This window comes from Trachurus japonicus, chromosome 23, assembly GCF_045865225.1.
Source record: "Trachurus japonicus isolate A0001 chromosome 23, Traja_1.0".
NCBI lineage: Eukaryota > Metazoa > Chordata > Actinopteri > Carangiformes > Carangidae > Trachurus > Trachurus japonicus.
In genome coordinates, this window is record NC_140929.1 from 10,629,346 (window position 1) to 10,653,351 (window position 24,006).

At 44.7% G+C, this 24,006-nt stretch overlaps 2 protein-coding genes across 2 annotated transcripts in view; both read right to left on the reverse strand.

Moving 5' to 3' along the window:
- sema3aa (sema domain, immunoglobulin domain (Ig), short basic domain, secreted, (semaphorin) 3Aa) overlaps nucleotides 1-10,674 on the reverse strand; it is a 32,289-nt gene extending 21,615 nt beyond the window's left edge. The window contains exon 1 of the mRNA XM_085769570.1: nucleotides 10,315-10,674. Coding sequence (XP_085625696.1) covers nucleotides 10,315-10,420 — 106 coding nt within the window. The 5' untranslated portion in view covers nucleotides 10,421-10,674. The remainder of the gene's footprint in view (nucleotides 1-10,314) is intronic.
- Nucleotides 10,675-10,844: 170 nt separating this feature from the next.
- tspan11 (tetraspanin 11) overlaps nucleotides 10,845-24,006 on the reverse strand; it is a 78,529-nt gene continuing 65,367 nt past the window's right edge. Inside the window, exon 8 of the mRNA XM_085769574.1 lies at nucleotides 10,845-10,975. Coding sequence (XP_085625700.1) covers nucleotides 10,949-10,975 — 27 coding nt within the window. The 3' untranslated portion in view covers nucleotides 10,845-10,948. The remainder of the gene's footprint in view (nucleotides 10,976-24,006) is intronic.

Here is a 24,006-nt window from a genome sequence, read left to right on the forward strand (position 1 = left end):
TGGAAAAAAGAGAGGGAAGTGGCAAAAGGCCAAGGGAGGCATAAAAACGGGAATGAGGTGGAAAAATAAATAGTTTTAGGCTTTTGAAAAACCAGAGAAAATAAAAAAAGGGAAGAGGAGAATGACAGATATTGAGACACAAGGATAAACTGTCAATAGCAGATGAACAAACCAGAGGACAACTGTAATAATATCCTCTATCTTCTCCCTGTTTCCACTTAAGGGGAAGATTTTTGCTCGACTCCTCTTCGCTGCCATCTTGGCTCGACATGAGACGACCCGTATCAGCTGAAGGAGAGACTCTGCCAGGACCGCGCTCCAAAATGGCAGCGTCCGAGGGGCCGTCACGTAAAGGTTTCCCCCCCAGATGGGCCAAAGTAAAAAAACACACACACACACACACGCATATTTCAACACGTGGCGATCTCCGACAAAGACAAGGTAGTGCCTGCGCGCACAAAAAAACACACAAAGAGGCTTTATCTGAGCTGGGATCTACTGTGGTTTGGAGAATTGGAGGAACTGGGGCGTGAGCACCTAAGGACCTCCAACCTAAACACAGACACGCTCGTTTGGAGCTGGGAGAGTGCACAGCGCAGCTCATACAAAATATAGTACCTAGCCACAGCACAAGCATACACACATACACACATACAGGGAATATATATGTAGAATAACACATACACACACACACACACACACACACACATATGCAAAACAGGTTCAACATGAAGTCACGGTGCTCTGCTTTTAAAATGTGAACACCTACCACGCCCTTTAACTGACATGCATATATTAATATTGACCTGAATGTTTACACTGCATTAATTCCACAGCAAACTCACGCGCACACACATATGAACACACACACACATACACTTCTTCCCAGACTAAGTTGTAATCCAATAAGTATTTCTGCTTATGCAGCATGAACTTGTGGAACAGCGAGCGCACTCAGCAGCTTCCACCTCTAACACACTCCCTGGCCCAGGACCCCCACACACACACACACACACACATACACACACACACCAAACCCAATACAAATGCATACACAGACACACTCAAACACACAGCCTCTAATGTATGTGTGCCCATACACACACACGCCACGTGCCCCCTCGGCCCCCTCCACACCACACACCGTCTGCTTACACTAGCCACTGGGACGTAGAGACATTTAAACACATATACTCGTGTGCGCATATGCATTCCAGTCACTTCACACACACACACACACACACACACATTCGGTTCGGTCTCTGCTGCCCACCTCCATCCCACTTTCTCCTATTACACACATCCTCTGTCTGCTCTCTTTCAGTCGCACATTCTGTCTTTCACACATGAGAACATGTAGACACAGTGGCCTATGCAAACAGCCACAGACATAGATGCAAACACACTCGTGCACACACATGCAAATATGTAGACACACCTGTGAACACTCAAAGGTTTTGCACAATCAGTGTCTTGGCCCGATTTCTGGTGTCTTGTTAAAACATGACTGAATGATAAAAGTGTCCCGTTTCAGAATATGTAACATATCTATAAATCTGTGTATCTACTACTGTATATATCTATACTCAGACTCAAGCCCTGTGTTTTCTTTTTCACATTCATTCCATGCACACACACTATATATATTCAAGGACGCCCCCTTGAAATGGGCAAATACAAGCAATTCATTCAAATAAATTATCATTTGTCCCTCTGTCATACTCCATTATGGAAAATAACCTGGCTCTTGTCTTAAAAAGCCAGAGGAAAAAAAGAAAAGAAAAAAAAGAGCTACATTCAAAATTCAAGTGCAATTGTGTGTGGAGTACTCTTCACTCCCCCATTCTCCAAACAGGCAGGCATTTTAGACGCCTACATGCCACGCAATAGCGGAATAATGAAAACGGTATGAAAGAAAAGGCGACAGGGCATTAAATTATGTTTATCTGAATGTGTGTATGCGCAGCTGTGTGTGTGTGTTTGAGTGACATGAAACATAAAAGCCTGACAGAGGAAAACACTTGACTGAGATTCAACAGATGGGTAATATTCCATTAAAATAATGCATAACACTTTTCAAGTGCTTCTCTTGTTCATATATACAGTTCATGCTGAACAAGGGGAGAGGAGTTTTCAGTATGTAAAGAGCTTCTCCAGTGACATGTTTCACTTGTTCATTTGCTGCTCATTCACATTGTTCTTTCTCTTCTGCAGTCGGCAGAATGTGTGTGTATGTGTGTGTGTGTCTTAGACCCCAGTTGTGTGTTTTAGTGGTTTTAAAGAGTGCGTGTGTAGCTACTACGAAGGAGCTACTCCATTGACAGGCAGGAATTTAAAAAAGAAAGAAAGAAAAAGAAAACACACGACCGGTCTGAAAATAAAATGGCAGCTCAAAAAGGAACCAGAGCAGAGAATTACACATGTTTATCTTTCAAATACAAGACTAGCTTCAAGCAAAGACACACAGTACTGTAATATCGCCAGCGGTTTGGTTTGGCATGTCAGTCTCTACCTCTGAATGCTTTCTTTTTTCTCCGTGTGTGGCGCGGTGTGTGTTTCGCTGTTCTGTGATGGCCTCAGCCACAAAACACAGGTGTTAGTAAAAAAAAGAAAAAAGAAAAGGAAAGAAAAGAAAAAAGCAGAGACGGCCGCCCCATGGAAATTTGCTGAGAGCTTTGCTTAACAAAGTGTTCAAATATTATCCTGAGCTCAAGGATATCCACACATGCCTCAAAAGTTCACCTCCCCTCTCTCTCTCTGTCTCTCTCCCTCCCTTTTTCTCTCTCTTTCTAAGCACAGTAGCAGGTGTGGGTTGGTTTCCATGGTGACCATCTGTATAATACAACCTGGGCCATTGGATTTTCTCATTCAGGTGCAGCTGAGTGAGTGAGTGCACTGACAGGAAATGTGCTGCCTTACACACGGTGCCGTGAACTCCGCGATTAAGACGAGGGAACAGGGAGTGTGTGTGCATGCGTGAACAAAGTGTGTGTGTGCTGACTGATTAATCACAGCAGCCAAATATCTGACAAGTTTCCGACTGCAGACAGGGAGTTCGCTTTGATTCCACCTCTGTGAAAAACACAGAATCAGTCAAAATAGTTCAACTTAATTTTCAGTTTTTCAACCAAAATGACTCATAGCCATAATTCATAGTCATTCATAGTCAAGTACTGATCCTATGGGATGATTTAATACCATATTCTGCTCTGTGAATATGACTCAGGGTATTTTCAACCATAGGATATGTATCAGAGGGACTAACAAGGAAAACGTGACCACATCCCAAACCACGCGGAATCTATATGGGTAGTCTAAGTATGTGTTGAATTTCACCAGGCAGCACCATTCATCTCTCTCAACCCAAATGCTAGACTTCCTCGTCACCACACAACATTCCTGTTCTCCCTTGAGAGAAAGAGAAAGACAGAGAAGTGAGGAGCGATGCGGAATTAGACGAGCGGAGAATACTAGAGGAGTTGACAGGAGAAGAAAAGCAGAGAAAGCAACAAACTGAATGATAGACAAAAAAAACAGCAGTAAACTAAGGCAGAAACATGAGCACAAATTTAAAGGGGGGGGAAAAAAAGCATGCATACAACAAAAGTGGTCGAATATGGAACCATTTCATTAGTGTGTGTCTCCTCCTGTCATTGCATGGCTGGACCACAGAGAGCGGTTTTTCCACCAGCACTGCAACCACAGACGGCAAGAGGCCTGGCCATGCCCGCCACAGAAAGCCCACTCACACACCACTAACTGCTCATGGTATAACCAGGCTGCTCAGTGGCTCTGCTTCTTATTAATTCTTAAGGCAAACAAAACGGAGACACAGACGCACTTGTGAATACACACACTCACTTTTTGCATGCAAATAAAAACAGCCATGAATGCAAAAGTTGTTTGTGAGAAGAACACACACAAACACACACACTGACAAATCAGTGTGAGGGAGGGAGATAGTGCTATCTACCGCCAGGCAGTGTGACGGATGGACGTTGAGAGGAACCAGGCTGTGGTTAGTGTGGTCATGTCTGGAGCCACTGCCTGTTAGTGCAGCCTGTCAAGCTGCACGGTGGAGCTGAATGTCAGCTCTGCCATTTTATTAGAAATTAATGAGGCGAGGCTACAGATCTGAATGTGTCCCGGGCAAACTTGTGACAGTAAACACATTGATGCGACAGAGACACTGGAACGAAAAAGATCCACACGTTTTTCAGCCCTGCGCGCAGTCTTATTTAAGGAACAAAATGAGGTTTCATGTAATAAATGCTTTTCATGAAACGCTTTCGCACTGGAAAACGATAATTTCCTGCTGCAACGTGGGGATTTTTATTGCCCAGTTCGGTGATGTAAAGTGTTTTGAAAGCCTTCCTCGTTATATCTCACGCTGCTCGTGTTATTTATGACAGGAGAGGAGAAGAAAAACACAAGTCGAAAGTGAAGAGAGTCTCAAATTACGGAGATTTTAAGCGACTGTTTTTTTCTTAAATTGACCTTGAGACATGACATTAAAAAAGACAGCGTGTTACATTTGGACTAAAACCACTAGCAGTGTCTGTAATTATAATAAATCACTCAGCATCCTTAAGTAACATCAAAAAAACTGTTTCACACTCTCAACCACGTCTTTCTGGGTCTGTCTGCCGTCTAGCAGCCCCTTCAGTCCGTCTTTCCGCGGAGATGTCCCCCTCATTTGTAACTCGACTCTGTTCAGATTGAATGGTGTGCCCTCTCCCCATCTGACTGACAAGACTTAGCAGGTGGCGGGACCCATTCATACCCTCGCTTCAGCAATCTGCACTGCGCTGTAACCCAAGCCCACATCCCAAACACAGATGCAAAGACACTGGATATTTTTCCTGTGTGCCATGTCCATACACCGCTTATGTACACACACACCGAGACAAAAATGTACAACGGACATGTACAATCGCTGTGAGCTATACACGGAATAATCTTTAAGCAAATAACACCCAGCGCTGACACACTAACTCCCGCTGTGGTACGCATCCAGACCGTTTTCAGTCATCGTTTTCCCTTAAATAGAATTTTCTAAAGTAAATAGTCCTGTAATAAAACAGCTATTTGCAACAGAGCGTTTTATGAAGACTGGGGAAATGCATTACATTCCAAAACACAAACCTACTCAAGAAGAAAACCAAAGACACATGTGAGTGAAAGGTTGTAAAACTTTCAAATTATACCTGCCTGTTTGTCAGCGTGAGGTAATGATAATATACACTTCACTCCTCCAACATTCCCATATTCACTTAAATTACACATAATATGAAGCAACACGTGATAAGGAACTGATTAAAACCATCCTCCCTGTTTTTCGGATGCAAGTGTTAAACTGCAAGAAAAACAAGTGACAGAATTGATGAATGGCTTTTTTGTTTTGCAACCGTGCTTGTGTCATTGCACAATTATGTGTGGGGCAATGAGTGTCACACACACTTACACACTTCATTATGCCATCTTTCACCCTGCAGACGAGGGTGGTGGGAGCACATTAAACACTGCGGTCAGGTGAGTGAGTCATCGCCAGGGGAACGGAGCGTATACGGATGTAACATGGGGGCATAGTTGAAAGGCAAGCCACTTCAAAACATTGGTTTATACTATTGGAATGTGGCTGTGTGGGAGCCAGAGATGAGGGACGGTCGGTCGGTGTGTGAGTTGAAAAGAGGGATAGCCAAAAGATATGTATCAACTGAGCTGCAATCAAAGAGACAGGAAAGGGAAACAAGTAGAAAAAATATTACACACACACACACACACACACACACACACACACTCTCTCTACTTGAAGACTGTACTTAGGGTCTGCGGTGTTGTGGTTCTTTGAGAAGGGACTGAGCCACAGAGGAGGGAGGAGGGGGTAGCAAGAAAAGAACGATGAGAGAAAAAGAAAGAGAAAGAGGGCGAGGGAGGCAGACATCTCCAAAGTTGGCGCGTTGGGAGAACACCTTATAATTATCTACATCCGCTCTGTCAGCCCCAGCCCACAGGGTGGACAGATACACCAGAGAGAGGGAGCGCGGCTCGGCTCAGTCAGATGCTCGTTCACATGTAACAGACTGAACAGACACAACACTCTGATAGAAAAAAACCCAGCGCGCATGCAAAACACCCACAAACACATACATGCACATGATACATATTTTCACAGGGCAGGCACGCCCACACACGCATACTGTACACACACATGGGCACGCTCAGACGCACAGACTTAGAGAGGCTTATTATGGGGCCTGCGTCCAGACTGCGTTGAGTGCGGTTCCACACCAAGTGTCTATTTTGAAGCGTTGCGAGCCAATTCCAGATTCCCTCGTCTCTTTCTCAGTCTCCCTTTGCTCCATCTTTCCTCCTCGGTTCCGCCCTCTCCAGCCGGCGTGGGGCGGCCGCCGTGGCATTAAGAGGTCATACAGTAGGCTCCATAATTAGCCCCAGAGCTGGGGGTAATTATCAGGTTGTTTAACGAGACCTTTTTGGTTTTTAAAGTGACGCTCGCCGGGCTCCTTTTTAGAGATCACAACAGGGTCAATTCTTTTTGGCAGTTCCACCAATTTACCCCCCTCCTGAATCTCCTCCACGCTGTATGCGCATTGATTGACCTTTAGGGGTCAGTGTTCCTCCTGATGGCTGCTACGACATGGGATTGTGCTTGGGAATGCAATTGTGTGCAGTGTGCAGGTATGCATTGATCCATGCAAGTGTATCATAGTTACATGTGCTTTATATGGATGCTGTGTTGCAGTGGTGCCACACACAGCAGCACTGATAGTCTTTCTAATAAAGCTCTGCTGGACACTCTCTCACTGCTGTTGGCTCATCCAGTTGCCATTTTATTCCTTCCCCTTCCACTTACTACACAACATTGCGGCCGTATCAACATGTGCAATATCTCAGCTGAGTGAGATTATTTTAACTTGGACTTGAGTTTCACCCCATGTCTCCGTCTCCTTATGTTACTAGTGAAGGCGAGGAAAGTAAGAGCTATTTTAGTATCGCGGCGAGGAGAAAATCATTAACTCTTGTGATCATCGTTCTGTCCCCGTGAAGCCAGATCCTCTTTGCTGAACGTCTAAACTGACCCCACCGGGAAATCATTTACTCTGCACTTGCTGCGCCAGCTGTCCCACGAGAGGTCATTTTATCTACCTATCTGCCTCCACTGCGCAGACGTTCTGCAACCCTCAAACTGCTCACTCTGCAGTCGTTGGCTCCTGTCCTCTCCGGGGGGGAAGAAAATCACTCACTTCTCTCTGGCTATCTGTCCCCGGGGGCGCGTCATCAGCACTCATTTGAGAACGATTTCATGGGACCTTGCTTTCACATGCTTGGTGTTTATTTCAACGCCTCAAATCACAGGCCTCGGCTGGTTGCTGCCACCGTTCCCACTCCTCCTGGGCCTCGGTCTCTCCTTCGCTCTGTGCCGGTGTGATCGTCCCGTTGGACAACTCTCTGAGCTCTGTTCTTCCTCGACTGTCCTTCCCAGGAGGATTCCTCCTTGTCGTTTATTTGACTTAATTACTATGCTTCATAGAGGGGGGGAGCTGGGGGATGAGTGACACTTCACTTAACAACCAGCCTCCCTTCCTTATGCGTCGTCTACTGTATGTCTGCCAGCTTTTTTCCTTCATTAAAAGCAGATCTCCTCCTCCCTCCTCCTCCCCCCTCCTCCCACCGCGTCCTCCCCCCTCCTCCCACCGCGGTGTGGGTGTGAACTGAGAAGCGTCCCCCCTGACAGGCATCAAGAGAGCCATCAAACACCTGTGGGCCCCGAGACACTGGCGAGCGGGGGACACACAAAGACGACGGCACATGATACGCTCCCGTGCCTTTACACACCACATTGTGACATGCATTTACACACACACATACACACACACACCCACACACGGTGGTGCAAGCCAGCAGCAGTTTGCAATCACGCGCAATTACAGAAACATCGATTCAACAGCACAATAAAAAGGAAAAAAAAACACAATTTGTGAGCTCATGCAGACGTGCACGGGCACAAGCACAAAACCAGGTGTCTAATTATATGAGTGCACGCCAGACCTGACACTTTTTTTGTCTTGCTAAAACACACACACACACACACACACACATACACAAACTCACACATCGACACACCACTTACAGTCTAAGAGGAGGAAATCACAAGAGAGGGTGTTGAGTCCTCACACCAAGACGTGGCAAGAACATTCACACACGCACAGACACACACAAACACACACACACACATACATAAACAATGAGGCTTTTATGTACTTTTAGTAAAAATCATTGCACATCCTCAAAGTGCATCTATCATGACAGCCTCCTCGCTTCCTGCAGACCTGCTCTCTCCGTCTGCAGATACACATCCATCACTCGCACAGTCAGTCAATGCAGACCATGATGCTTGATGACATATCTCTTGTCTAGTATTGTTGTCAGCAGCGTGTTCACTTGTCAGACTGAACAGTGGAGAAGATCACAGACAGGGGCAGGAGGGAACTGTATTCACATTCTTTTCTCTTTTTACAGATGGCTGTGGAAGGAAGGGATGACATTTTCCCATCAGGCTCGGCTTTGTGTGAACTGACATGATGGCGCCCAGGGGATGCGCGGCCCGAGCCAGGTAACTTTTAACGGTGATTCTTTCCAGATTGATTTGGTCCACATGGTAAATGCATGTCATCGCCCTTTAAAAAATCCTTTATGGTGATGGGCAAACCGTGCAAAAGCGATGCCATCGGGACGGGAGACACTGGAAAAGTGCATTAAACGTTAAAGTGAAAACAGCCACATGCATTTTGAGTTCACTTGACAATAACCATACACACTTGGAAACTGAGAGGGTGATAAAGGAAAATATACTACCCCCAAATTATAACGTGCAGCCCATCTAGAGAATAAAGCATGTCATATAGCAGGCCTCTAAACATAAGTTATACCAAACGTCTTGGCTAAAGATAGAAAATGAATTAAAGTGACAAACATCATATTCACCCTCCGCAAGACCGAAATTCGATTTTCCCTCAACATGGACTGAAATTATCTGAAGAGCCAAAGCTTTGGGTGACAGTCAAACACACAAGACGAGTTTTAACCACACTCATGTTTTCTGCTGCAAAATGACAGCAAATCAGACTCGTTCATAAATTTTCAGAGGGCACGCTTTATGAGGGTAACGGGACGAAAATAAAGAATCGAGAGACCACACTCCCGGCTCTATACTTTCGGTCATGTTTTAGGACAAAGACCACAATAGCCTCCCGCACTGACATTAAAAAGAAGAAGAGGACGAAGAAAAAAAAAAAAAAACTTCCAAAAATATGCCAAAAATGTTGACAGTTATTTCTAGCTGAGATGAAAAGTCTGCTATTACAAAGAGCCTGATTTAGTGTAGGGTGTGAGAGAGGAGAGGAGACCAGACAGAGAGAGAGAGAGGGAGAGAGAGAGAGAGAAAGAGGGAGGAGGAGAGGAAGAGCCGGCGCTCCGCAGTCTCCCCTCAAAATAACACAGAAGGAGAGAGAATAACATGTTTGCTGTATACGTCAAAAAACTTACACGTGCACGATATAAAAAGAAACACAAAACGCCCTCTCATTCTCTACAGAGACCTTCTGCTGCAGATAGTTGACTTAATGCATGAGCATTAAAATCAACACGTATAAGTAGTTCCCCGATTAAACAAGAGTCTACAACTCTTGGATCCTTTTAATGAGAAGTCAGAAAAACCTGCGTGGCCCCTTCAAGAAACGCTCCATGTCATGACCGTAGCGTCATGACATGTTTTTTGGGACAGAAGCCATTTAAACAGCGGCTCTCCTGCCTCTCAGGGCACTTAACAGGGCTGTACAGTACTAGCAGAAGGGGACAGCACAAGGGGGGAAACTGGTACAGGGGCCAATATATACATTTAAGTTCAGGCGGGAGCCCTTCCTCAGCATATGGAACCAATCTGACCATTTGTAAGGAGAACAGTGGATTCTGAAGAGACGAGCAGAGAGCAAGTGAGAAGGCAGGAGTGAGTTAATGGGAGGCAGGAATACAGAAGCTTGAGCAGAGAGTTAGATGCTGCTGACCGAGAGGGAGAAAGAGTGAATGAGACAAACACAGAGGCAGAAATAGATTCACAGAAATAGAGGAGAAAGAAAGGGATACTCAACATAAAGAGAATGGATGAAAAGAAAAGCATGAGAGAGAGCACCCATGGGCAAGAGGAATAAAACAGACAGAGCCGGTCTAACGTTAAAAGCACCAGCAAAACCAGCGTATATCCTGGAGTCAGGGGAGGACGGAGAATGGGCTTACCCTTGTATGACAGCTTTAGCCTGGGTACGTTGTGCTTGGGCTCAACTCCTCTCCCCGGCTGCACCGCCCCGCACAGCAGCACTACAATCCCAAACAGGTAATCCATGGTGCTGGAGCGCTGCTGGCTGGCCTCCAGACCAGGGGGCACTCACACCCCGACCACTTCCCCCCCACGAGATGAAGTGTCTCCCGCTGGGGTATACGCCGAGCCTGGAGAGTCCCTCCACGCGAGCCCTGAAAGTGGAGGGTCCAGGGGACAGGAGGAGGAAAGGGGGCAGGGGTGTATGTGTGTGTGTGGAAGGAGGAGAAAGAAAAAAAAAAGATCCTGGCTGTGCTCCCCCAGCTCAGAGTGCAGACTGTTGGGGGGACTTCTGTAGTGTGAAGTGGCTCACATGGCTCCCCGTGTGGAGGTCCAGGATATACAGTCCAGTCCCTTGGCTTCTCTGTCCTCCTCCAGGTGAAGGGCTCAGCTAAGGCTTCAGCTGGGCTTGACTGAGATGATAGATAGAGTAAAAGGTAAAACCAGATCACTTATCCACAATAGTCAGGCTATCCTTTTCTACAGGATGTTTTTTCTCTCTTTTTTTCCTGTCTTCTGGCTTCTTCTCTTTGAGCAGACACTCACAGCAACCCTCTAATCCTTGTGTGCGGCTCCACCAGACTGCGAGAGAGAGAGAGAGAGAGAGAGGGAGAGAGAGAGAAAGAGAGCTTCACCATCCACGGGAAGAGAGGGGAGGGGAGGGAGAGCAGCTGAGAGAGAGAGAAGGGGAGTGCTAGAGAGAGAGAGAGGTGGGGGAAGCGACGATGAAACCAGTACAGTGGATAGGAAGTATAGTGGATGGTTAGGTTTTTATAGTCTCCTCTCTTCCCTCCCTGCTTCCTTTTTTTTTATTAGTCATCAATTCTCCATTTCCTTCATTTTAATATATTTCTCACTTTGCTCTCCCTTTGTCACTTCTTTTTATCTTCCTGTCTCTCTCTTCTCTCTTCCTCTGGTCAGTGCTTCCATCACCTTTTCCACCAGTAGATGGAAAAAAACTAGTGTGTGGTGAGGGAAGTAAATCTTGTGCAGTCTGCAGAAATGAAATAAATCTCATGGAAGAGCTTTCCAATCAGCCGACACACAGGACTGATAATGGTGATACGCTGTGGTGTGTAGCTTTAAAAAGCCCCAAACAAAGCGTCCTCTGGGTTTTAATGCCCCTGTTAGTTGATTTGTCTCCCTGTCCCTCCTTTGTTGCTCTTCCTGAGGCTGCTTCTATTTTTTCCCCCATTTCGCCCATTAAGGGTTTTGTGTGCCGTACAAACTCTACATTACCTTGAGGTAAAAGTTGAATTGTTAGATTTTGTTGAAAAGACAGAACAGAGGAGTAGTTTTATGTTTTTTTTGTTTTTTTTACATTGTGTTATGGCTTTTTCCATCATGCAACAGTCACTTTATACGCAGCAGCTGTTTCAGCGCGGGGTCAAGATGTGTGACAACATTTCAGGGAAATATACTGCTTTCAAAATTAAGAGTTGGATCACTACAGATGAGACAGACTGTCCACATTATCTCTTTAAAACCCTAAATGCATCGTGGGTCACATGTACGGCTTTCTCTGGCTCAAACCTGGGATTCAAGTCAGTTGGTAAAAAGCAGACTGGATGTCATGGAGGAAGAAAAACAGTCCTGGGAAAAGTTAAAGGAAATAAATCAGGTCCAGACAACACAGAACAACAGTGTCTACTTTCTATAATGGCCATATCACATACACTTTAAGCCCCGCCCCCTGAGTAGAGTAGATTATGAGGGAAACTGGCTTTCAGATTAATTTTATATTGTTTGTTGTTCTTTTTTGGGCTCAAAATATTTATTTACATGTTTTGACATTAGGGGCGGTCACAGTCGCAGTGTTCCCACGGAGACTTGATATTTTGGCCATATCCAGATGAACCCTGTGGTTCGGGGGGGGGAACACATGCTGGTAGTTAACCTGTATAGTCTGAGACGGATCCTGTCTCTGGTAAAGTCATTCACATCAGCGAGACAGGTCAACAACAACCCCCCCACCCCCCTCCTACTGCCACCCCCCACCCACACAAACCCTGCTGCTAGCCCCTGCAGGTGTTTGTGTGTGTGTGCATGTGTGTGTGTGTGAGTGTGTGTGTGAGAGTGGGCACCTCCTGCTTCCTCTCAGGGGGTGAGGTGATAAAAGCTTTGATAAACAGGGGTGCTGATGTGTCAACTCACACACCTTAAGACACCAAAAGAAAACACTGTGAGAAATGAGCTGGTACAGTGAGCGTGGTGAATGTGGGCTTTTATATATATACACATACATCTATATACATACATATATACACACACATACATATAAGGGCACCCTCATATTACAGCAGTCTCATTGCTGTTTTGTTTTGAAGCTACTGCTGCATGGAAGAGCATATCTGATCTGGCATTTTGTGCATGTTTGTGTTTTATTTAAAGTTGGCACATAACTTTTTCTTTTCTTTTCGGCAGCATTTTTGGGATCCAAAATAATTTCTGGATGAAGAACAAGAAAAGTAAAGCATGTGGGACATCTGTCACCTTAAAGAAACCTCGTCCTTAAAGCCTAATTACAGTTTATTACAGCTTGGATCTTGGTTTTGTAGTTTCAGTCATCGTTCCTCTTGGTAAAAACAACACTTTTATTCTCCAAGTTAACTGCTGAGTTCTGGAAACACAACGTCATTGCTATTAAAAGTCAGACAGGGTAAGAAACCCCCGCTGAAACCCTGGTTTAGCCAAAGTTATCAGGAAGGCAGCACTGAAGGCAAACATTAACAGTATAAACCAAACTGTCCAAACTGTTTTCTGGTTTCAGCTTTGACCTGCTGTGGCTGAGAGGGACCAAGTTTCCTGTATAATCTGGGACCACTGCCAACACTTCAGGTGTGTTTGCTTTCAGTTTGATCTCCAAGTAAAATGTCTTAGATAATCTGATTTAATGGTTGACTTGTTCACAACCGGTTCGATCGTCCAACTGCTCACATTTCCTGCCTCATCAAACCAGAAATTAACTTAGTCAGTGCAGTATTATAGTAATATATAATACAACTATGACTCTCTGCTGTGGAATGAAACATAATGATGTATCTATCTATTTAAGTTGGTCTGAGTGGATCTTCCTGCCCTCTTCTGTGTCTCCACTTCCACAGCCATGGCCGCCACCATCCTCTCACCTCAACGCCCCTTTAGTTTAAACAGCCTTTTTAGCTGTTTACCCAAAACAAAGCGAGGTGCAGACAGACACATGACAGTGCCCTCTTCTCTCACTCGGCCTCGCTCCATCGACCTCTGTCTCTCTCCTCTGCCCTCATCAGCCACCTTCCTCCCCATTCATCTAGTTTAGCCAAACTAATAGCGGCGCGGCTACCTGCATCGATCTCCGCCGGTGGAGTGAGATGTGCTGGAACACGCCTTTATGGCTTGCCCTTTAGGGAGCGCAGCAACAGTCGGGACCTATCCTCGCCGATCTATTTCAGACACCCCCCCCGGCACCACCGCAGCCTGAGTAATGACGACTTAATAAATGGTGACACGCCGTTGGCGGTGGAATGAGATGCCCATTGACAAGGAGCTTCCAGAGGCTTTCAGCGCCTGCCGGTAAAAATAGAAGAGGACATGAGACGCCCTGTGTATGAGGACACAGTGGATAGGAGCTTCGGCGTCAGGATGGTCCATGTGTGTGTGTGTGTGTGTGTGTGTGTGGCAAGTGTCAATGCGCTGTTACTGATATGATGGTGTGTCTTCATCTGGTGGTTATGGGAAGCGCTGTTAATGTACTGTGTGTGTGTTAGAGAAAACGATTATGGTAACACGACCTCAGATGTCTTTTTTTACAGAGAACATCGGAAATGTCCCGCCCTGTATGTTGCACACGTCGCCCTTTGACCTCCTTCCCCTCTTTAGCGCACGCCTACGGTCCGCCCGGCTCATATCCTACCTGACCCCGTGTTCCGGAGGCCATTGCCACTTCGCCAGAATAATTAATTGCCGTTTCGATAACTGACAACGTGAAGTTCAAGGTAGGAACGGCCATCGCTTCCTTTCTGCGACAGGCTTTCCTCCTTCTATTCACTTCCTTTTCACCAACACCGCCTTCCATGGAATGATACCAGGGGGTCACGCAGCCTCCCCTTACTCAGCAGATGACAGGTCCAGGAGGAAAAGGCGGGAGACAGTCAGGAAGGACTGGAGGAAGGACAGAGGAAGAACAGTAGCAACTGGTGGGTGTTGTGGCAAAGCTGCGTTTCCATTAGTGTGGTGGTGAGGCTGCTCGCTGAGGCCATGAAGCTGCTTATCTGACACATTGCGGCAAAGAGACTGAGGGCGAGTCTGTGCACGGATATGCACATAGGAGGAGAAGGTCGGGGGTGGTGGGTGGTGGTGGGGGGTGTACCCATGATCATATGACATCGTAAAATACGCAGTAACAAATGACAAGTGTGGAAAGTGAAACTGTAAAGCATCAGCACATGGGTGAGTTATACTGACAAGGTTTATTGCAAGAGGGAGGATAAGAAGTGCATTAAGTTAAGGCGATATCTGTGCAACTCTGGACTTTTTCATCGCACACGCCGGGCTGTAAAACGGGAAGATCACCTAATATATCAGCCAGTTGCTCTAGAAGTATGTCTCGATTAAACATTTACCTGAATGTGTAGGCATGGAAGAGGAGCAAAGAGAAAAAGAACAAAAAAAGAAAAAAACAGATGTGTAGGGGATCATTATTGTAACTCTGTAAACCCGTCTGTCTCTGTCTCAGAGCTGTACAAGCAGCCATACATCACAGTATATGAAGCCTGAAAGTGCGTCTCCGCTCGCATGTGGAAGTGTCAGCTCAAGGTTTCTAATATTTCTAAATCCATATGAAGAGATCATTTTAACAGAGAAGACATCTGGAGTTTGACAGAGAGAGAGGGAGAGTCTGGAAGTTATGTGATTAAACACACACACTTTGACTCTCTGGGTCTTTATAATCATTAAAAATCTAAAATCATCCGCCTGCGCTGTCGCCTGTCCAGTGAAGTGCCGACACCTGTTTCTTTTTGCCTTTTTTCTCGCTCCGCAGACAAAGTGGCGCTTTCATTAAAAATCCATTCTAGAGCTCATTAACAAAGCTTCCTCTACACCAGAAGAGTCTCCAAACCCCGGCAGAGGGAAATGGGAGGTTTCCCTCCATTTCATCGCTTCTCAAAAAGGTCAAAGGTCGGGCTCCAGGTTTACAATGGGGTCACGCAACCCCATCGTGTGCATGACGGAACTCGGGTAATCTCTTTTAGCCCCGGACGAGCCACCTACACATGCATGTACGCACTCTCATGCGTGCACATCCAGCTTCCGCATCCACTCAAGACAAGTACGGGAATGAGTGCATAAATAAACAAAAGTGGAACCACATTGCACCATGGGAGGGGAAAACACTACCGAGCTGTAACATCTGTTGCAATGAGGGAGGGGATGGAGGGAAGTTGTTGGGTGTATTTATTCATCGCTGATACATTTCCATCCATCTTTCTGGTGACTGAAGTCTCCTGTGGAGCCCTGCCTCGCGCAGATGTGTCCGCTCTGCTCCGATGATGACGGTGGTACAAGGAGGATCAGGAACCGTTTACAGGAAGCGAGGAAGTTCGACTGAAACGTAACACTGAGTCACAAAAAGCGGATCATTTCCTGCCGACACTTGCTGCTGACGCTTGCGTGGGGGGGAGAGGAGGAGGACGGGGGAGTTGTTTTTTTTCTCACATCAGCTGGCGTGCACTTGTTGAGCAACAACATAACCATGTCCAGAGCAGAGGTGTAATCTCTTCTTCTGAAGTAAATCACCATAATATACGCTACACGTGAACCAACGGGGGTTGTTTAAATCAGAGCAGCTGAACAAGTGCCATGTTACAAATGAATGACTGAGTGACTTCCAGCTCGCAGATGAAAGACTCCTGAGTCATTTGGGTCAAAGAAAGCCCATCATGAAGCGTCACTGATGCGGAAAGAGAAATCTTGAAGTCAGGGAGTTGGGGGGGGGACTAATCCGAGACCTGGAGGATTTCTTTAAATCGTATGTATATGTAAATGCAAAACAAACCATTTGTGAATGGAGGTTTGTTGGGGGAGAACTTAAGCCCGGGGTTGGGTCGAGACAACGGCGGAGAAGCTCATTATTCTTTCTATATGGTCGAATCGGGGAGCTTACAGGCCTCTGAGAAATCTGCTCTCCTTTAGCCCTGCCTCCCATCCACACCCACAGATCCACAGTCTGTGTGAATAGAGGCTGTGAGGGATCTCGCAAAGAGCATTAGCTTCTGTGCTAGGTCGCCGAAATTAAGGTAAAACCTCATTGAGGGCTAAGGTTTGGTAGGATCAGTTAAGGTGGGGGTGTAATGATGAGACTAAAAGCATTATGGGACCTTTTTTCACCCTGTCCAGTCTAATCCAGATTAAGTCTGAAAATGTAGTTTCACTTTTTCAGAATGTTTTCCTAAAGTTTGTTCACAGGAGCATTTTTTGGTTCACTTCGGTGGCAGCTCATAATGAGTGAAATCTGGTAGTTACTGCTGCCATCGGTCCATGGGTGTGGATGGATGGAACAAGCCTGGAAACCAACACTGAAGTATCCCACCTTGTTGACAGAATAAGGTCCAGTCCTGTCTAAAACTCCCATTGCAACTTCTTATCTTATTCTAAAATGCAGGTATTAATGTTGTCATGATTTCACAAAATAAAATAAAACTGCTCACAAAAGTGGCATTTTAATATGTACCCACTCTAGGGCTGCAAATGACAATATTCATCAGTCCATTGATTTCCTTTTTTTAATTTTTTCTAACAAACAAAATAGTAAAATGAACAAATTTTAATTTAGATAGAAGAAGCTGGAAGCAGTAGATTTATTTTACAGTGTATCTTATAAGAATATAAAAGCATAATTAGCTAATTCTCAAATTATTGAGCCCTCAATGATGCAGACAGTTATCCATCTGGTCACCGGGGTGCCCTTATCAAAATTGCTGATTAATTTTCAACTAACAATTATTTTTATTGTTTCAAGTCTAATCCATAGCTGCAGCAACTGCACCTCCAGATGGCTGAGGTATATTTGGCTACAGTTCATTCATCCATTCATTCATTAGCCATAGAGATTATCCTTTAAGGGTCGCAGGGGAGCTGGAGCCAATCCCAGCTGACACTGGGTGAGGGTAGGGTTCACCCTGGGCAGGTTGCCAGTCTATGATAGGGCTTTATTTGGCTATAATTATTATTATCAACATTATTATCATTACCATTATTAGTGTTATTATTGCGTTATCCTCCACTCCACTGGTTACCCACAATTTCCTTTCTAATTTCCTCTCTTTTATTACTGCAAGCTGCACAAGCTCTCGAGATGGTTTCCGAAAATATTTTTGCATTATCCAGTTGTAATCAATAGGTCTATTGATCTGAAGCTCTGAACTGGATATAGACATTTTTCTCCAGTATAGGCAAAATAAAAGTCTTTTTTTTCCAACTATTTTTTATATTTTGTCACTGACACAAATGTCACGTGATATTTGTCAGTCGTAAATATATTGATAAGGTATTGAAAGCATCATTTGCGCAAACATTTAACATAAAAATGTAATGTAATGATTCATTGGTTTTTCTTCAATGTTTTTTTTCTTATTTTATTGCCTAAACTGAAAAAGCATTGTGTGCATTGGATGGCAAGGAGGACCATGATGCAACAGGTGCAGCTGCCTCTCACAAATATCAATCAACAGCAAACACAAGGCAAATAGACAATTTGCATTGTTTTCCATTATTGATTCTAATTATTGCAAAAAGAAGAGCAGGTCCGTCTCGTGAGATTGGATTCCTGTCCCTGAGCTCTCTGGCTGCGAGGCTGGGAGCAACATGCAGCCTGACATGCAATGTTTTGACCAACCAAATTAATAATGACCCTCTCACCACAAGTCCTACAGCATAGTTTGACATCAGTGTTTATAAATCCAGCTTTGATTATTTGTTTTAGTCCTGCAAAAATACTCAGTTCTGTCAGCTGATTGGGACCTCAGGCTGATCATATAAATAAGGAAGTGAAATATGTGCGAGACGTGTGGGTTTCAGAAATATGAATGGAAAATTTTGCGAGACCAGAAAATGTATCTGACTTCCCAGCAGCCTGTGAGCATATGTACGTATGCAGCAACAAAATAACAAACACACACATCCCCAAGCTGGGAATGCTGTTAGTCGCCATCATATTTCATACATATCAAGTCGGGTATCAACATCTATACCAACTTACATATTCTGCAACCATAAACAGCTTGTATATCCATGTCTATGTCACAGGATCCAAGAATGCGGCTGTGACGGCTAAGAATTAGGCTTGTGTATGAATCTTCTGGCTGCTCCATAAATTTCTCCTGTCAGGAAGAAATTCTCTTAGTATTTCTCCCTGTACGTCGGTATGGCTGACAGGGCAGGAACAGTGACACAGCACTCCAGCCCGCTCTTCTATTAAATATTTACACGCTTGTGAAACATATAAAACTAACCGCCGGCACTCGCATTACCGCTCAGCAGAGGAGTCAGATTTAATATGGCTCACATTCGCTTCCAAGAATATGTGTGTTAAATAAGGAGGGCTGGAGAGAACGAGACAGATAAGACAGATAGAGACACCCGCTGCATTCATACTGCTGAATAAGTGTATAATGGTCAATTGGGAGCTCGATTTCTTTTTGTTATTTCATGAATCAAACCAAAGCTTAAAATCCCACAAGAGGAAGCCGCACTTCCATCCTTCTCTAAAGCGTCTCAAACCAGTTGTATTTAACAGATTATATGCAGAAAACCTAACTGAGGGACTCTGACTGTCACAGTGTTTCTGCTACATGAGTACTTTTTATTATTATTCTTAAACAGAACCACAACTCAAAACGCAGTAACTGTGACTCAGTGGATTTCAACATCAGTGGAGTCGTGTGCCAGTGTTTGGAGATAAGGTCTTTCTCAATAATCTAATTACCTCTCACTGGGTGATGATGAGCAGGATGAAAAATGACTATTTCAGCAATAATATTACCAAGCTCCATTTAGTTACAGTAGGTTAGTAACACTTGATAAGATAAATGGAGGCATGTGAATTATGCACAAAAAATGTGTCACCATATCCTCCAAATGATTATCAGCTGATACAGAGGTAAAGAGAAGAGGAAGGATCACTTGCAAATTTGGCGTGTATAAATAAAGTTATGTAAAAAGCCCATTAAATCACTGGGAGTAATGTGTAGAGTGATAATATTCCTTCCAAAATAAGGGATGAGAACAATTTATTCTTTTGGAGAAGCGAGCCCAGGGTTGATCACTACCATATGATTTCAGAGAAAAATATCTGAAAGTGAAATTATGTATTTTAGCTCGGTTGCTGAATGTCTCCTTGTAATATAATAGATGCGTTGTGGCATGTTGGTGACTCAGCCGTCACATATTTCTCCACGGTGATTTGCCCCAGCTGTGTGAACAGGCAAACACTTCCACGCCAAGGGAAAACATTTCTGTGTTTTATCAGGAGAGGGAAACTCATCGCAGATATACACGACTGTCCTGTTCGACTGGCACCGGGCTTCATCACATTTCATTACTGAAGCCTGTTTTTCCTGCAGATAAAAGCCCCCCGACCCCTAAACCCTCATTTTTAACGACATAATTATCTCTTATTTATTGCCCTAAGCCTCTTTAAGGGCCATTAGCACAATATTATCAGTTCAAATTTATCAGGGCTCATAATGCACCTTTGGGGAACTTCACAACCTTTGAGCTCCAGTCCGTCTAGAGGGGGGCGAAAAGGTTCATGTCTGTAGCCTTTAACTTTTTTTTTTTACGAGACCCCGTGTCATGTAACGCTGAGAACAAAACTGTCATGTACTCTCTATTCATTACTCTATGCAGACAAAGTCCACATATTCAGCTTTACAGCATTCATATAGGGCCTCGGGTGAATACAAACCATCTGTGTAAACAGAGACTTCTGACGGGCCTGTACGGTGAGCGATGAATCCCACCTGTACAAAAGCACAATGCCTCCACAAAAAAGTCTGCTGGGGTTCTGATGTGGTTATATACCTTCCTTTACAATTCGCACACGCTCCTGCACACTCATCCAGACTCCCAGCGTATATACCTGAGAGAGATTGTTCCCTCATAAGAGTAATGGCTGAAATGACTCACTCCAATTCGACAAGGGATAATTGAAGGACATCCTGCCATGGTAATGAATGATATATCCTGCCATCTCCTCTCTCTCTCTCTAGTGCAATCACCCACTCACAAATTGATGCTTCACATTCGCTGTCCCTTAGACACCTTGTAAATCAAGTATAATTGACAGACAGAAGTGATGAAATGCAAAGCGGTGCAACTAAATGACTCCATCAAAGCAGCTCCATTAAAACCTCCTAGGTGACCAATTATCTTTCACACTTGCTTGGCAAATAACACAGACGAGGCCGGCGGTAAACAGAAAACTCTTAGCTGTACACTATAATACTGACAGGCAAGTTTTAAATGTGGATATAAAAGTTTTGTTCAAGGAAGAGAAGATAATAAACAGCTATAAATTTAATGTTTTTGGGATGAAGCCAACACCACTCTATACTTATATAACAGTCTCTTTGAGAAGTCTTTGTTCATCCTTCACCTTCATCCATGAAGTGAAAATTCAATTCATTAAAGTTTTCTCACAGAAGAGAGTGCACAGAAAAACTTGATGATGTAGCGACTAGCTGCAATGCTAGTTTCTATACTGATGTAGTAAACAAGCTGACACATTTGCGAGAGCTACTGTAGCTTTTCAGCCTATTCTCTCGTCTGGGTCGTTTTGTCCACCTGGGAATTTTGCTGACACCACTTTACATCATTTGATTTGAGAACTGAAGTGGGAAATGAAGCTCTCCAAGTTAGCGAGCTAGCTAAGTGTGGAACTCTTCATTAACAAACCTGTTAGCTCATTTGCTAATGGGCCAGTGGGTGAGTTTATTGAAAAGGCATATTTGAACCATCATCCCCTCTCTCCAACAAACCATCCAACCTTTATGAAGCAGGTTACACTCAACAGACAAGAGTTAAATAAAAGCAAAAGGTGCGACTGCTATGATGGCCTCGTCCAGCTCCTCTTAAATTGGAGCCCTGACAACACGGCTCTTGTGGTCAGTGGTGCAAATTTGTGGGTCAAAGTTCACCAAATTTGAATAGAGCTGATTGTGGTGGCTCCACTGGATCGGGTAGCAAAATGTGTCACTTTTAAATTCTGATGTGACCAGGCTTTAAATCTATAGACTCTTACAGGATTCACCAGCATCTGTTAGAATTCATCATTTCCCAAGAAGTGGGGGAGAAAGTTGGACTTCCAGCTACTCATCTCATCATCATCCACCACACTTGAAAGGAATCCCCACCTTCAACTGCTCTCCCTGACAGGCTGCTGACCGAGAGCTGCTCTGTTCCACGGCTCAACCAGGACTATTAAACCACCGGACAGATGGATTCAAAGCACTGTCCACAGGGTGATTAGGTTTCATTATGGCGAATGAAACACTCCATTACTCTTTACTGCATTATAATAAATGTCTTTAAAGAATGTCTCCATGAGTTCAAAAAAAAAAGAGAGATCATCAAGAGATCAGGACAATGTGACTGTGACGCTGACTTTTGAAGCCTCATCTTTTGACCATGAGAAACTATGAGACAGAGAGGACAATGGAGTGGAAAGGGAAGAGGGGATTTAATAGAACATAAATGTCAGCAGTTTGTGGCTGTACAACAGGCCTAGTTAAAATAAATAAGTCAGTGTGTCATTTGTAGGGTCTTTTCGACCGGCACAACACAGTCCATCTGGGGCCTGACAGCAAATATCACGAGCTCAAGCTTAAAGATCCAGCTTCAGCAGCCGAGCATGTGGCGAATTAGGGCACGCGATAGAAACACAATCAATTTTCAGGACAAAGATGGAGCTGTGGTTTGTTCCACGACTCAGCATCACAAATGGGGCTTAATTTCTGTGCTAAAGTGCTGACAATGAAAAGACAACCGATACCCATCTATTAATGGAATAATCCCAATTTTGCGCCATACCCAGAACTGTACACACAGTGCCCATTGCAACACAGGGCAGTCTGTTTGGACAGTTCCCCGGAAATTCTGTTATCGCTGCGTGTCCAGAAATGAATTTTGGGAGGGTGGACAGTGGGTGGAGGGCTTGTGGAGGGGGTTTTGTGGGGAGGGGGGCGGGGACTTGTTGGAAACATCGAGTGGATGGCGCCCCCCCTCCCTCCTCCAGCTGAGGCTGTCTGGCAAAGGATCAGACTCATTCCTCTTCGGTCGGAGGCTCCTTTTCTCTGACCCGTCAGTCCTGATGTCTCAGAGAACTGACGCAAGAAATCCAGCTTTTGAAAAAAAAAATGAAAAAAAAAGACAAGGCTCTGGTCCTGCTGGTGAGAACTGGGCAAAGCTCGCTGAACACATTCTCAAACACACAATCACATCATGCAATGACATACAGGCTCACTGTACTCCAGCCATCTTGCATTTCAATAGAGAGCGCCAACAAGATACTGTACGACTGTGGGGGGCCTGTGTGTGGCAGAAAGAAAAGATAAAGATGATACCAATGTATTAAGTGTCTCAAACAGCTACATTGCATATGTTCTGGCACTGAATTCCTCCCTTTGAACTGAATCCTTTGTGACGACTGTAAAATAAGTACTGACAGTGGAAGAAACCACATCAGTCACCTGCGCAGTGAATGGTGCATAATGGTGCCCTGTTCAAATTAGCACTGGATTTCCATCAACTACAGTCAAAGAGTCAAAAAAGCCCCGAAGCCTTAAGTCTATTCAGAGCTTCATAATATCAATGCCCATCATTGATGAAGCTGATGAAGCTCTCAAGCCAAATAATCTACACACTTGCCTGCTTCCAAATGGAGCCAAAGACAAAAAAAAGAATGTGAGCATGAATAAGTGGAGCAACTGTTTGCTTGAATAAAATTTTAAAAAAAGTTTCCAGGCTGGTGGCACAAGCGGTTCACCAGTCACCTCAGGCATAGAAACTCATCACATCCTGTTTTTCCTGTGCCAGCGAGGTTGGACAATAGCAGCGCATCTCGTCCCCGTGTTTTTCTTCGGGGTGGATTCTTGTTGGATGATAGATGAAGCAGCGTCCTCCTGTTTCCCTCTGATGTTTGGGCTGCGCATTATCCCTCAGCTCAGTGTGGTTGTTTTGGGTGGATTCTGCTCTAATCTCATGTGCTTCTGTCACACACTGCGATGAAAGACAGCCTGTTGGTATTGGCTCGACGCTGAGGCTGACGCACAGGTGCACCACGAGGGAGGAGAGGTCACACTCCAGGCTGAGTTCGACTGCGTTCGCACCTTTGAAAGAATTCAGTGGGAATGCAAACAACAAAGCAATGCAGTTTTCATCCAAGGAGCATTCACAAAAACAAACAAAGCAAATTAGTTGACTAATTGGGATTTCTACTGAGGAAGCTCATTCACTCTGGAGCGGTTTAGCACACTAGTTGCAACTTGTATAACCTGATTTTGAGGTGAGTAACCTGGCAATTTACAGAATTCAGCTTTTTCCCCCTTCACCTAATCCTTTAAAAAGGGCGGAGGTTT